Below are 15862 nucleotides of genomic sequence, written 5' to 3' on the forward strand. Positions count from 1 at the left end.
GCTTTTGATAAGCCTCATTAATAGATTGCAGGCATATACGTCAGCATACAGCTATGATAGTTTATTGTTGAATATTTATGAGCAGTAAAAACCTAACCACACAGTTCACAAGTCTTGCAGAATATTACATTATGTATTGAACAGACACTGTCATTGTTTTAATACATAGCCTAATTGTGTTACACTTATTTCACTGTTAAGTTAATGCATTGTTGTCATTCTAACTAACACAGGTTCATCTGAAACTCGGCCGCGGACTGACTAACTCGTGACCACAAGTCGGGCTCTTATATATCTTTGTATAACAGGTGCTGAAACTACACATTGTTCAAAGTTTAATTTACAGAAATTACAATTAAAACTTAACTCACTAAATTAACTGAATACATCAAAAACTTCATTCCTTTTAACAGTTTCTTCTACTACAAAGGTTAGGCCGAATTATCTGTTTAAATGATGAAATTAACAGATGCAGTTATGCAAATAATACTTTTGACAAAACTGGAAATTACTTTCTAATTAATTATGGGCTGGCTTTGTTAACACGTTTTCAATTAGAGCCAAATAAATACTTCAAGAATACTGTTACTTGTTCTTCCAGATGTTTATAATTAATACAGAATTTATATTTGTTTATAAGTCAACAGTAGAATTTAAGTTATGAAACAATTATTGATTTCACTCTATAATGAAAGATATTAACTTGGAATAGTCAAAATAAACTAGAAACTCAATTACATACATAAAACTAAGCACAAAATTAGATCTGGTGTTATAATCTTTAAAACTGAGGGCCAACCTTTCTCTTTTATGAAAATGCAGATAATACTCACATATGTTAATGGTGGTAGTTAACCAGACACGAAAAAATGAATTTCAAAGAGGCAGATGGCAAAACAAGAGGGAAAGTAAAAATATCCCAGCTTGCTTCATCACAACTTCCTAGTTTCTTTAATAATGTCCATGCTTGTCTACTCAGGTTTTGAAAATTTAGACTATGAAATAAAGAAGAGTCTGACCAAACATTTTTAAAGTGTGAGTGTTAGTCAGTCTACTTTTATACTGATTTCCTCTTCAGTTCGAAAATACAAAATCCATGGTTTGATGATGTACTGTTAAGCTTTACCGGTATTAAAGAATGGCTAACTATGTAAACGAACACTTTGAAAAAGATAGGGATATGGAGTTGTAAGTCCACTTTTTGTATAAGTATGAGATGGAGATTGAGCACAAGTTTGGTATTGTGAAGACTGGGGAAGAAAATTAACCATGCCATAATGGCCAGATTGAGATTTGAACCCTGGTCCAAAGCTATGTCAGATGGTCACAGACACCACTGTATGTAAAAATTTCAGTATACGAGAAGAGAAAAGTTCTGGAGATTAAATTTACAGAGTAGGTGATGACATGGAGATCTCAACATTATTATATTAACAATGTAACACATGTCAAGTAGCATATCTGACCTCTCCAAATTTCTTTGGTGTAGACAGCGGCACACACAGAAAGTGTGACTTCTCAAGCATTAAACAGTGTTTTAGTCACACCATTTTTCTGGGAGAAAGATAGAGCATTAAAAAAACTGATAGAAGTGAGGTTAGAGTTCAACATATTGCCAACTTGAAGGTCTTTAGAGAGGGAGCATTAATTCAGGTGGGGAAGTATGGGAGAGATGTTGGCAAGAGGTCACATTTAAGTTACATTATGCCATCTGAAGTGATTGAGGAAACTGTGGAAACCCATTCTGAAACCTATTAGAAATTAATGAGCTTTGAATGTGATACAATAGGTGATTCATAGAAACAGATGAGGGCTACTGGCACAATGTCACAAGTGAAGGATGCCAGCACAGGTATCCAATCAAGGTTGCATATCAATCATACAGTGAAGGATATCACAATTGTGTTACTTGAGAAATTGGTAAAACCTCTTCTGAATATCTTTCAGTGATTTATCAGAAATATTGACTGCATCACCATTGTAGTGAAATTTTGGTACAAACTGCATGTCAACTAGGAATATCTGACAGTGCTTCTTGTGAAGAGAAATATTATTATTATTCTGGATTTACAATGTGAGTACATTTTTCCAGCACCTATTCTAGATTACAGTAAGTCACTAATTATTGTTCTCCACTCTTCTCTATTTGTCCATAAATCTTCAGGAATGTTGTTCTTCCTCATTGCTGACTGAACTCCCTGTATCCATGTATCAGGTGGTCGTCCCCTTTTTCTTCTTCCAATTGGTACACAGTCGATTATGCATTTTGGTATCCTTTCCTGTTCCATTTGTCTGATGTGTCCATACCATTTAAGTTGTTTGTGCTCAATGAAATCAATAATTGAATTTTTACATTTCATCTTGTCTCTGATTACTTCATTTCTTATTCTTTCTCGTCTTGATATTCTTGCTGAACGTCTCCAGAAATCCATTTCTGTGGCTAATAATTTTGATTTCAGTTGCCATTTTGTTGTCCACACTTCTGAACCATATGTAATAATGCTCCTAACTATTGTTTTAAAAATCCTTATTTTGTTATCAGTTGTTATGTGTTTGTCCCAGAGAATTCCATTCAATAAAGAGATTGTCGTCTTTCCAGAATTTATTCTTGATCTAATTTCTTTGTCCTGTTTCCCATCATTTGTAATTTTCACACCTAAATATTTATATTCCTCAGTAGCTGTTATTGTTCCCATCCCTTCTTCTAATATTAAGTCTCCATTCACTCCACCAATTACCATGTACTTTGTTTTATTCATGTTTACATTTAGACCTGATTTTTTATATTCTTGAATCAATTTTCTGGTCATATACTCTATGTCCTCATAGTCTTGGGCTATAATCAGTTGGTCATCTGCAAATTGTAACGAGTATATTGTTCTATCATTTATTGGTATTCCCATAGCGTGACATTTTTTCTTCCAATTCTGTAAAGTTACTTCTGTATATATTTTATACAATGTAGGTGAGATGCTACATCCTTGACGTAATCCTTTTGTGACTTGGAATCCATGTGATAGATATTTACCAATTTTTATTTTTGAAATAGAATTTTTATATAAATTTTGAATTGCTTTAATTATTCTTGGATTTATACCTATTGATATTAAAGCTTTCCATAAACTGGATAAAGGCACACTATCATAGGCTTTTTCTATATCTATGAATACTAAACGTATAGGTTGTGCCCGAACCATTTTTTTTTTCAATAATTTGTTGTAGACAAAAGACATGATCAATTGTTGATCTTCCAGCTCTAAAACTTGCTTGTTCTTCAGCCTCCTTTTCTTTGTATTCTTGTTCTAACAAATATCTAATAATTCTTCCATATAATCTACTGAAGGTATTGGTCACTGTCATTCCCCTATAATTTTTACACTCATCTTTCGCTCCTTTTTTATGTATCACTGAAATATATTTATTATATATTTATTATGTATCACTGAAATTATTATATCCTACTTTCAAATCATTTGGGACATCTTCCCCATTTAAACATCTTTCGAAAAGGTTTCTTAACAATTCCATTAATTTCTTTGTTCCTAATTTTAATAATTCTGCAGGAATACCTCCAATGCCTGTAGCCCTTCCATTCTTTAAAGATTTTATTGCAGTTTTTACTGTCTCTATTTCCAAACGGATGTAATTCTCTGCTTGTAGATCTATCATTTCATTATATTCAGGGTTTCCCAAGTATTCCTCCCTGTTTTCTGTTAATAAACTTTTAAAATATTTTTCCCAAGAGTCATGAGTAATATATTTAATATGTGTTGTTTCTTTGGAATTCCTTCTTAAATTTTTTATAGTTTTCCATGCTTCTGTGTTTCTTTTACCACCAATATAGGATTCAAGTTTTTGACATGACTGTTCCCAAACTTTGTTTTTTGCTTCTGCAACCTTTTTTCGGATTTTCGCTTGTTGTGCATTAAGCTCTATTTTATCTTGAAGATTTCTGGTATTTAACCATTTTAAATATTTTTCTTTCTTTAATTTCACTTCCTTTTTAATTTCTTCATTCCAGTAGTATAATGGATGGTTTGTACGTGTTTCTTCTGTTTCTCCTAAAGCTTCCTTGGCGGCTTCATGTAGTTTATTTACAATATAATGATATTGATCTTCTGTATTATCAAACTCTGTTTCTACCAGTTTTTCATCTAATTTCTTTTGATATAAAAATATTGTGCTTTCATTCTCAAAACTATTCAAATTATATTTAGGAATTTTGATTTCTGTTTGTATATTTTCTATAGGGCAATTTCGATTTTCTTCAGTGCTTTTTCCTCTGAAGGGGAATAAAAATTTGGAATTTACCAAATAGTGATCGCTAAGAGTTACCCCTCTATATACTCTTATGTCATGTATTTTTATCCTCGTTTGCTGTTTAATTATAATATAGTCTATTATTGATTTTTGATTCAATGTATCTTTATGCCATGTGTATTTATGTATTTCTTTATGTTGATAAAAGCCATTTAATATTTTCAATGAATTTTGTTCACAGATATCAATAAGTCTATTACCATTATCATTTATAACATTTTCTCTGAATGGTCCTATAATTTTATTTCCAATTTTACTTCCAGTTCTACTGTTAAAATCCCCTGCAATAATAATCTCCCTGCTTTTCCCGATATCCTCTATGATTCCATTTAAATTATTATAGAAATCATCCTTTTTACAAATTGGTTCATCTTCGCTTATTCCATATACTCCTATAATAGTAATTTTGTATCCATGAATATCAATATTAATTTTAATCAGATTTTCATCAATAGGTTCCCAGTTTGTGACCATTCTTTTGAATTTGTTTTTCATCAATATCGATATCCCCCGTTTTGCTCTTTGATTTTTTGGGACACCACTATAGAAATGTGTATATGATCCTATTCTTTCAATACCTCGTCCTTTTTTCTTAGTTTCTGGGAGTATAATAATATCTTGATTTCTAGCCTCCTACTTTATTTTGTAATCCTTGTATATTCCGTACACCAATTAAGACAGTCCGTTTTCTTAGCCTTTTTCGTCTCCTATTATATCCGTCCTGCTGTAATCTTATAGGCTTTTTAACCAGTGAGGTTTTTCCAATGAATGGGGAGTTGGCCCATCGCATTAACCCCCAACCTGGAGGACCAGGTAATTTTTGCTCAAGGTTTTCTTCCTTTAGCCTTTGGTAATCCAATACCTAAACTACAAGGCAGTAGTTGCTAGTTTTGGTCCACCCCGGGTATTTTATTTCCCCGGTACCCTCCATATCTGGTGGGCATTCCCCTATCCGCCACCTGGGGAGGCGCCCGATGGGAGACTAGCAACTCCACACGGGGTGAAGAGAAATATCTGGTGGTCAAATGCTTTCAGCCAAAGTGACCTTCTAATGTCAGTATTTTGTAAACCTTATATGGTAGGCTATTCCAGCTTCAGTTCCTGCTGGCTAGCACATGTGGGCAGGGGTGGGAAGAAAGCTGACTCTTGGGTAGTGAGGCAGCCGGACCATAGAATATGGAACCATACTTCACTAACCTAACATACATGGAAAAGGATGCAAAGTAGTTCATGTATGTGCAGAATGTATGGAACTGGGCTGCCTGGAAGGTTGCCAACACTACCTGCACCTGAGCTGAGGATGCCCAGGGGCACCCTTGCAAGAGCCTGTCATATGGTTACAAGTTAGTATGTTTTTACTCTAGGTGTAATGTAAGGAAGGAAGGAGAAACTAGATACACATAAAGTGAAATGAGGTTTCAGGTCATAGACTTAAATGAGTGCTTCAGTAACAGACTTGGAAACATAAAGAATAGCAGTTCTGACAGCACACAGACCTCTGCACCCCCCCCCCCCTCCCCCTCCCCCCACCCACAATAGCAAATATCTTCAAGTTTGCAAGTTTGTTAAGCAGCCAGAGAGGGTACTAATAAGATTTAATAGAAATGACTTGGAAGTAGCTCTGTCTGCTGGTTTCAGTATTGATTAAATCTCACTTGGAGTTACTGATGGCCTGCTTTAGTTGCAACCTCACATCCTCTCAATCAGATTTAGCAAAGAAGGGAAAAAATGCTGGTTCATGGAGCTATAAATTCCAATTCAGTCATATTATTCGGAGAGAATTTACAGCGTGAACAATGGAAACCAACTGCAGTTGACAAATATAGGAATATACTGAAACCCTCCAAGACCTCTTGATTATGTTCCATGAATGTTTGATGGGTTTCATGTGGAGCGATCTGGGTGGCCAAATCAGTCACTTGAGTTGTCCAGAAAATTCTTCAAACCAATTAAAAATAACAATATTATGAAAAGAAAAGTTGCTACTCACCATATAGCATAGATGCTGAGTTGCAGATAGGCGCAACAAAAAGACTGTCACAATATCAGCTTTCAGTCATCAGGGCCTTTGTCGAAAACAGATGACAGACACGTACACAATAAAGACCTTGATGGCCGAAAGCCTATATTGTGACAGTCTTTTTATTGTGTCTGTCTGTGACTCAGCATCTCCACTATATGATGAGTAGCAACTTTCCCTTTCATAATATTGTTACATTCCATCCTGGATTTTCCATTGTTAAATTACAAATAATTGTGACCTGGTGATGTTGCACATTGTCATCCCCAAAAATACCATCATTGTCTGGGAACTTGAAGTCTGTGAATGGCTGCAAATGGTCTCCAATTAGCTGAACATAGCCATTTCCAGTGAATGATTGGTTCAGTTGGATGACAAGACCCAGTTCATTCCATTGTAAACAGAGGCCACACCATCATGGAGCCACCACCGACCTGCACAGTGCCTTTTTCACAACTTTGTTTCATGGGTTCATGGGATCCATGGCAAGCTTGAACTTTACTATCAGCTCTTACCAACTGAAATTGGACTCATATGACCAGGCCACAGTTTTCCAGTCATCTAGGGCCCAACCTATATGATCACAAGCTCAGTAAAGGCATTGCAGCCAATGCTGCGCTGTTAGCAAAAGCACTCGCATCAGTCATTTGCTGCCATAGTCCATTAGTGCTGCACTGTCCTAACAGGTAAGTTCATCATACATCCCACATTGATTTCTGTGGTTATGTGTTAGCACTGGCAACACAAACACTGCTGCCCTTGAAGCATCCCCAACTCTCTTGTGGTTCCCTTTTTAGGTACTCCACGTTGATGTCTGCTCATAGATACATATCGTCGGTAGGTTTTCTGGCTTTACTTCCCAACGTGACAGCAACGACTCTCCGATGTGGTGCAGGCCTTGTGTTTTGCTATTACTGTGAGTCTTGTAAAAATCACTTATATTTAGTAATTTTCCCAGCTAAAGCTCTCCCCTTTTATGATTAAGACAGCCTGCGCCACCTTTTGGAGGGAGTGGGGATGTCAAAGAGCCACAAAATTTCATATTAAGCAGTCCGTAAAACACATAAACATTCACTTCAGTTAGCATGTTAGTTAATGCCTACGCTTTCTGCTAGATGGTGCTGACTTACTCCTGAATAGCTTTGGTTCCGTAAAACCTTCACTGGTTGGTACTAGGTAAATGAAATAAGTGCAACACTCTTGTATTTCACTTTCACTCTATATTCAAGGATTAAGATGGTGATGGATGATGGTCTATTTAAAAGGTTCCTAGCCTGGAGGAATCTAAATAGTCTGCAAATGCCGATATGCACGTGCTCTTCATCCAGATTCACAACTAATGGCACATGACACTTTCAAAAGTCCACACATTAATATCTGAATACCGGTACCTCTGAATTCACTTGTATCAGCAGATAATTTGAGTATAATACTCTGTTGCTACCAACAGTCAGAGATTGTACACTACATCACTTTTAATCTCCGTAATATTCTAACAGTTTATCATGAATCTTAACACAATGAAGTCCAATATAATTATTGTCTTGCTGACTGACACGGGTTCCCTACCCTTTAATGCAACAATCAAGGAAAAAAGGCGGCAATAATGATGATCAGGCCTTTTTATAGGTTTTGTTTTTCATCACAAGAGTTTAATGTCACTGCCTTCTCCATGATGGAGCTTCCATGGCTTTGCTGTACTTAGACTTTAAACTACTTGCTGATATTCTATAATTTTGATCTGCAATTACCGAACTCTGATTCTGCACTATTTTCCACTCTAAAAATTCTATTCTTAATTTTAAATTATTCTTTCTATAGCTTTTATCACTGTAAACTGAGTTGAGGTGTTACACCCTCTGTTGTTAAGTGAAGGCCTATGACCACTGCATTGCACATGGCGAGAGGTAATACCTGAAATTCAGTATTCTCAGTACACTCTTGACATTGTGGCTCTTGGAATATTGAATTATCTACTAATTTATGAAATTGAATATCCCATGCATCTATCTCCATGTTCAAAGTCTGTTAATTCCCATTGTGTGGCAATAATCACATTGGAAAGCTTTGGACATGAATCACCTGAGTACAAATAACAGCTTTGCCAATGGACTGCCATTTTATGCCTTATGTATGTGATGTCTACATGTATGTAGATCATTGTACCATGATATTCATCATCTCAGTATAAGAATTATAATACAAAGATCCCATATTACATTTATTTTCCTTGTTGCTTCCAGTAAACAATAGGACTCATGCTTTCACACTAACCGACAACACATTAAGTCCAACTGCAAATATACCAGCACGTGTTGCTAGTGCAGGGCCTTATGCATGTACAACAGACTGGCTTAATATACCATGTGCAGTAAATGCTGGACGTAGATATCCAGCTCAATGTGTTGATCGTATCTGTGGAGGAACGTTCAGTGCAGAAGTTGGACAGCAGACAGCTTTTGTCTACAGTAAGTTAATTTGATTTGTTATCTGGTTTTATTAAGAAATATTACTCTGTTATTTCTTGTTATTAATTTAGTACTATTGAATACCCTAAAAATCTTTGAAAATAGTTATTACAATGATATTTTAGACGTTTTTTGTTATTCTAAAGATTTTATTTTAAACAATTTGTTGCAACTGAGCAACATTTTTTGTTACAACTACTTTCATTTTGTAACAAGAGTTCTCTTGTTCATAAACACTCATGGCTAAAGTTTTAATCTCATATTTATTGCATAAGGATTAACCAACAATGTACGATATTAACTGAGACTTCAAACTAGTACAATAAGTGCATGTTACTTCCTTTATATGTAAATGGTGACTTAGATTTATGAATTAGCAGTGGCTTGAGTAAGACGTCTATTATGATACCTGTATTAAAAATGAAAGATCCATGGTATGTACAAGTGCATGCATATGAAAACACTCACACACAAACACAAACACACACACACACACACACACACACACACACACACACAGAGAGAGAGAGAGAGAGAGAGAGAGAGAGAGAGAGAGAGAGAGAGATGCTATTGGTTCATTATGTTCATTTGCTTATATTTGCAAACCTGTAGCAAGAGTGATTCTACCTGCTGATGTTATAAACAATTATGAAAAGGATAGACTGCTACTTACCATAAGGATGACATGTTGAATTGCTGACAGACACAAGGAAAAGACTGTTACATGGAACTTTTGGCTAAAGAGGCCTTTAGCCAGAAGTTCAATGTGAAACAATCTTTTTGTTGTGCCTGACAGCAATAGAACATGTCATCTTTATGGTCAGTAGCAATCTGTCCTTTCCATAATTGTTGACATTCCAACCTGGATTGTTTGATTTTCCTTATTTTATCAGTTTGATTAGTTAACAGCATCCTCGACATTAAGCAGCTGATGGTGAAAAAGATAACAATTTGTTGAGGAAAACTTAGGTTAAAGTGAGGATTAACACCAGGTATAAGAGATGTCTGTTGTGAATAATATTTGTGTGTTGGGAGGTATTGATAAATGTGAGAACAACAGTCTCTATTAATTTGCTTAGTGCCACCATGACAATCATGGATATTTGGTATTATAGTTGACACATTTCTTCTAATTGTGTGCGTGTGTAGTAAATGTTTTGAAGATACTGGTCAATCAAAATTTAATTTACAAGTTTTTTGGCTTCCATGGCTGGTCTAATTTTATGTAAAATAATTTTGGGTCTTGGGCCACTACTAAAACAGCAGTAGTTATGATGACGCGACCCAATAACCAAAATTATTTTATCAGAAACTTAATATAATTTGCACATCAATGCAGTTATGTAGTCATCTACATCCACATCTCCATCTACATGGATACTCTGCAAATTACACTTAAGTGGAAGTTCCTGGCAGATTAAAACTGTGTGCTGGACTGAGACTCGAACTCGGGACTTTTGCTTTTCGCAGGCAAGTGCTCTACCAACTGAGCTACTCAAGCATGACTCACACCCCGTCCTCACAGCTTTACTTCTGCCAGTACCTTGTCTCCCACCTTCCAAACTTTACAGAAGTTCTCCTGCAAACCTTGCAGAACTAGCACTCCTGAAAGAAAGGATATTGTGGAGACATGGATTAGCCACAGCCTGAGGGATGTTTCCAGAATGAGATTTTCACTCTGCAGTGGAGTGTGCGCTGATATGAAACTTCCTGGCAGATTAAAACTGTGTGCTGGACTGAGACTTGAACTTGGGACCTCTGCCTTTCGTGGGCAAGTGCTGTGAGGACAGGGCATGAGTCGTGCTTGGGTAGCTCAGTTGGTAGAGCACTTGCCCATGAAAGGCAAAGTTCCCGAGTTCGAGTCTTGGTCCAGCACATAGTTTTAATCTACCAGGAAGTTTCATATCAGTGCACACTCTGCTGCAGAGTGAAAATCTCATTCTACACTTAAGTTTCTGACAGAGGGTTCATTGAAACACCTTCACAATAATTCTCTATTATTCCAATCTTGAACAGCACGCAGGAAAAATGAACATGTATGTCTTTCCGTGTGAGCTCTGTTTTCCCCTTTTTATTATGATATTCATTTCTCCGCATGTTGATCAGCATCAACAAAATATTTTCACATTCAGAGGAGAAAGTCAGTCACTGAAATTTTGTGAGAAGATACTCTCACAACGAATAACACCTTTGTTTTAATGATGCCCATCCAAAATCCTGTATCATGTCAGTGACAATCTCTCCCCTATTTCTTGATAATCAAAATGTGCTGTTCTTTAAACTTTCTCGATGTGCTCCATTAATCCTGTCTGGTAAGGATCCCATAATGTGCAGCAGTACTCTAAAAGAGGATGGACAAGCATAGTGTAAGTAGTCTCTTTAGTAGATCTGTTGCATCTTTTAAGCATTCTGCCTTCTCTTCAACATTTTCTATGTATTCCTTCCAATTTAATTTGTTTGTAGTTGTAATTTCAAGGTATTTAGTTGAATTTAGGGCCTTTAAATTTGACTGATTTATCATGTAACCAAAGTTTAACGGATTAATTTTAGCACTTATGTGGATGATTTCACACTTTTCATTATTTAGGGCCAATTGCTAATTTTCACACCATACAGATATCTTTTCTAAATTTTGTTTTGATCTTCTGATGACATTACTAGATGATAAACAACAATCATCTGAAAACAACCTAAGATGGCTGCTAAGATTGTCTCCCAAATCATTTATATAGATAAGGAACAGCAGAGGGCCTATAACACTACCTTGGGGAATGCCAGAAATCACTTCTGTTTTATTTGATGACTTCCTGTCAACTACAATGAACTGTGATCTCTCTGACAGCAGATCATGGATTCAGTCACACAACTGAGACAATATTCCATAAGCACACAATTTGATTACATGTCGCTTGTGAGGTACAGTTTCAAAAGCCTTCTGGAAATCTAGAAACATGGAATCAATTTGAAATCCCTCCTCAATAGGACTCAACACTTCATATGAGTAAAGACCTTGTGCTTCACAAGAATGATGTTTTCTATATATGTGTTGACAGTGTGTCTGTAGACCGTTCTCTTCAAGCCTATTCATAATGTTTGAAAACAATATATTTTCCAAAATCCTGCTGCATATCAGCTTATAATATGGGCCTATAATTTAGTAGGATACTTTTAATGTCTTTTTTGAATATTGGCGTGATCTGGGCAACTTTCCAGAAGATGGATACATATCTTTCTTAGTGTGAGCAGCTGTATAATATGATTGTTAAATATGGAGCTGTTCCATCAGCCTACTCTGAAAGAACCTAATTGGTATACCATCTGGACTGGAAGAGTTGCTTTTGTTAAGTGATTTAAGTTGCTTCACTGCTTTGAGGATATCTACTTCTAAGTCACTCATGTTGGAAGCTGTTCTTGGTTTGAACTCTGTAGTATTTACTTTGTCTTATTTGGTGAAACAATTTCAGAAGGCTGGGTTTAGAAACTCTGCTTTAGCAGCACTATAGAAGGCATTGGTTGTGTCTTGCCACTAGCATACTTTACAAACAACCAGAATCTCTTTGGATTTTCTGCTAGGTTTTGAGGCAAAGTTTCATTGTGGAAACTATTATAAGCATCTCACATTGAAGTCCATACTGCAACAGTGTTTTGACCTCTTTTGTGTACTAAGGGGGATCAGCTCCACTGTTTGTTGGTTTATTTGGTACAAATCTCACAATTGCTGCTGATATTATTTCTTTAAATCCAAACAACATCTGGTTTACACTTACTGGCACATTGATAATTTGGAAGGAGTGGAAATTTCTCTCAAGAAGGTGTCAAGTGAATTTTTATCTGCTTTGTTTGAATACATATGTTTTTCATTTATTTTTGGAGGATTTGGAAGCTACAATATTTAGTCACACTGTGACAACCCTGTGTTTACTAACCCCTGTATCCATTTTGATGCTCATTATTAGCTCAGGATTATCTCTTGCTAAGAGTTTAAGTGTGTTTTCATAACTGTTTACAATTTGAGTGGGGTCTTGAACTAAGTGCTCAATGTAAATTTCAGAGAATGCATTTAGCACAATTTTGGATGATGTTTTATGAATACCTCTGGATTTCAACATGTATTTTTGCCAACATGTCATGGGTAAATTGAAGTCACCACCAACTATAATTGTTTGAGTCAAATACGTGTTTGAAATTATACTCATGTTTTCTTTGATCCTTTGAGCAATTGTATCATCTGAGCTGGCAGGTTAGTTTCCAAGAATGACCTCTGCCCAGACTAACTCACAGCAACTATCTACTTCGATTTCACTAGAAGATAAACTGCTTCTAACAGCAACAAACACGCCACCACCAACTGTGTTTAGTCTATCCTTTCTGAACACCATTAGATCTTATCTCTGGCTTTATCCAGCTTTCAGTGCCTATAACATTTTGAACATCAGTACTTTCTATTAGCACTTGGAACTCTGGTGCTTTCCCAACACAACTATGACAATTTACAACTGTTATACTGATGGTTCCTTGATCTATGTGCTTCCTGTGTTCAACCTGCACCATTTGGGGCTGAAGCCCATTTTGTGTTTCCTTGAGACCTGAGATCCTCTGACCTAAAAAACCACCCAGTCCACACCACACAGCCCCTGCTTTCTGTGTAGCTGCCTCCTGCTTTTGGTGGACTGCTGACCTTTCTAGTGAAATCCAAAACCCAATCACACTATGGCGAAAGTTGAGCAATCTGCAGCCTGCAATCTGATCTTTTTGCGAGGCTCTTTTAGCACTTGATGATAATTTCCAGGCAGTCATCTATTAGAGTTCCTTTTAAAACTAAATAAATAGTTTATACTCAGTTCAGTGGTATATATACTGAGACTGAAATGATACATGATAGACCAAAGTGCCCCCCCCCCCTCCCCCAATTTGCCCCCTTTCCCTGGTGAATGAAAACCCAAAATTAATTACAGCATGCACAGAGACATTCAGGCAGTCATTCTTCCTATGCTCTACAAATGGAAGAGGAAGGGACCCGAAAACTGGTCCAGTGGTAAATGCTCTTTTGCTATACAGCTGCGGTCATTTGCAAAGTATACATATTCAGATATTTGTATATATTGCCAAAATCAAACAATGGAAAACTCGAGATGTAATAACGACAGTATTATGAAAAGGATAGATTGTTACTCACAGTATAGAGGAGACATTGAGTCACAGACAAGTACAACAAAAAGACTGCTAAATACTGGGTGTTCCATTCGAATCCAATTTGAATCACAGATTTATTCAGTCTGCCTTTAACCCAGGCTTCACTTCTCAATAACATGAAGATTCGCTAGAAGTAATATGTGGTTTGGATTGCAGGTTAAACCCTAGGGGCCATTTCCCCAGTTGGATAACTGAGTAGGTTAGCAACCCTCAAGTTGCTGAAGTGGCATCCAATTGAAGGACTTGCACCAGGCCATCATTGTTATCACCACCATCACCACCACCACCACTACCACTGCACTATTAATGAAAGTTGCGTATGTTTGTGTGCCCTAGTGCATAAGACTGATAGCAGACTGAGAGGTAAAGCAACACTATTGTGTTAGTGGAAGTACAGTATAATTTCCCTTTAACATTCCCAGAATTAATGTTTTCCCACCATTTACAACATTTTTTATTGCTCCTGTCAAATTTCTTGTGTTCACAATGTCATGTATTGCAGGCTGGCCATGGAAGCTGCATCTACCAATAGAATGGATCTCATGGGACTGCACTAGGTCCCCCCCTTTTTTTGTGGCTTTTAGCCTGAGGGCCGTACAGACATACGTGCCTAGTCAGCCAGTGTCATTCAAGCAGTGAAACAGGCTTCATGAGCGTAAAAATGAAGTTTGTGAATGCAACAATGGAAAGAGCAAATTATTCAATTCCACAATGAGTGTTTATTTATGATTTGTATGTGCATACAGAGTTCACTTGTACTGTTTGGAGATTGTTTGAACAGAAGTTTGCAGTTGTTTGAGTTCTGAGTAATGATGCAGTTCACAAATTAGTGAATAAATTTCATGAAATGGGAAGAGTTTAAGACAAGAAGCATTAATGACAGCAAACAGTGCACACAGAAGCTCATCTCAATGACATTGCATACCACCAGGAAAATTCCCCTAAAAAGTCTCTTAGATGTCTTTCGCAGCAAACACAAATGTCGTGCATCTCTGTACAAAGAGGTGCTAATCTGCTTGGTCTAAGACACTATAAAGCATCAAAGCATCAGTAGTACAATAATTTCAACCTGGTGATCCTGTGCACTGGGTTAAGTTTTGTGAATTGGTTTTAAAACAAGTGCATGATGGTGAAATGGATCCTTACCTCACTATGTTTTCAGACAAGGCTTTGTTCCTTTTACACCGGTATGTTAATTCCCAAAACTGTCAACACTGGAATGCAGATAGACCTGTGCTTCATGAGGAACCCCTTCATGATCAGAAAATAGTGGTGTGGTGTGCAATTAGTGGTGACAGATTAACAGGCCAATTTTTTAAATGACACAGTTACAATTAAAAAATATGTGCAGAACATTTTATGACTGTTTTTTAATGAAGTGAGTGAAAGATAATGAAGTTTCAAGTTTCTCCAATAGGATTTGGCAAGGGCTCATCCAGTCAATGTTTCTTTGCATGCAATTCATGATGTGTTCAATGAAAGAGTGATTACTGTAGTAACAATATCTGGCCCACTAGAAGTCCCTATTTAACTCCATGTAATTTTTATTTGTGGGATGCACTGACGGACAAAGTGCACACAACAAATCCTCACGCAATAGAGGAACTCAAGGATAATATCTATGAATCAATTACTTCAGTATCTCAGAGAGAATTACATCATGTGATTAATAACTTCTTGAGTCAATGTTATAAATGCGTGGAAAATAATGACAGTCAGTTCCAGCATCTCTTTGCACAACATGGGCAAGTACAAAACTTATTTGCTTATGTTTTAAATGTAGTCATGTCATATTGCAACAGTAGCTGGGCAACATGGCATCTGATTGCCAGGCAACAGAGTGCTCACTGCCCTACATCTA

The 15862-nt window shown here is 36.6% G+C and overlaps 1 protein-coding gene across 1 annotated transcript in view; it reads left to right on the forward strand.

Moving 5' to 3' along the window:
- Positions 1 to 15862, forward strand: part of LOC124613816 — a 113502-nt gene that overhangs the window by 77350 nt on the left and 20290 nt on the right. Inside the window, exon 8 of the mRNA XM_047142538.1 lies at positions 8584 to 8808. Within this exon, the coding sequence (XP_046998494.1) occupies positions 8584 to 8808 (225 nt within the window). The remainder of the gene's footprint in view (positions 1 to 8583; positions 8809 to 15862) is intronic.

Source organism: Schistocerca americana, chromosome 4 (assembly GCF_021461395.2).
Source record: "Schistocerca americana isolate TAMUIC-IGC-003095 chromosome 4, iqSchAmer2.1, whole genome shotgun sequence".
NCBI classification, from domain to species: domain Eukaryota; kingdom Metazoa; phylum Arthropoda; class Insecta; order Orthoptera; family Acrididae; genus Schistocerca; species Schistocerca americana.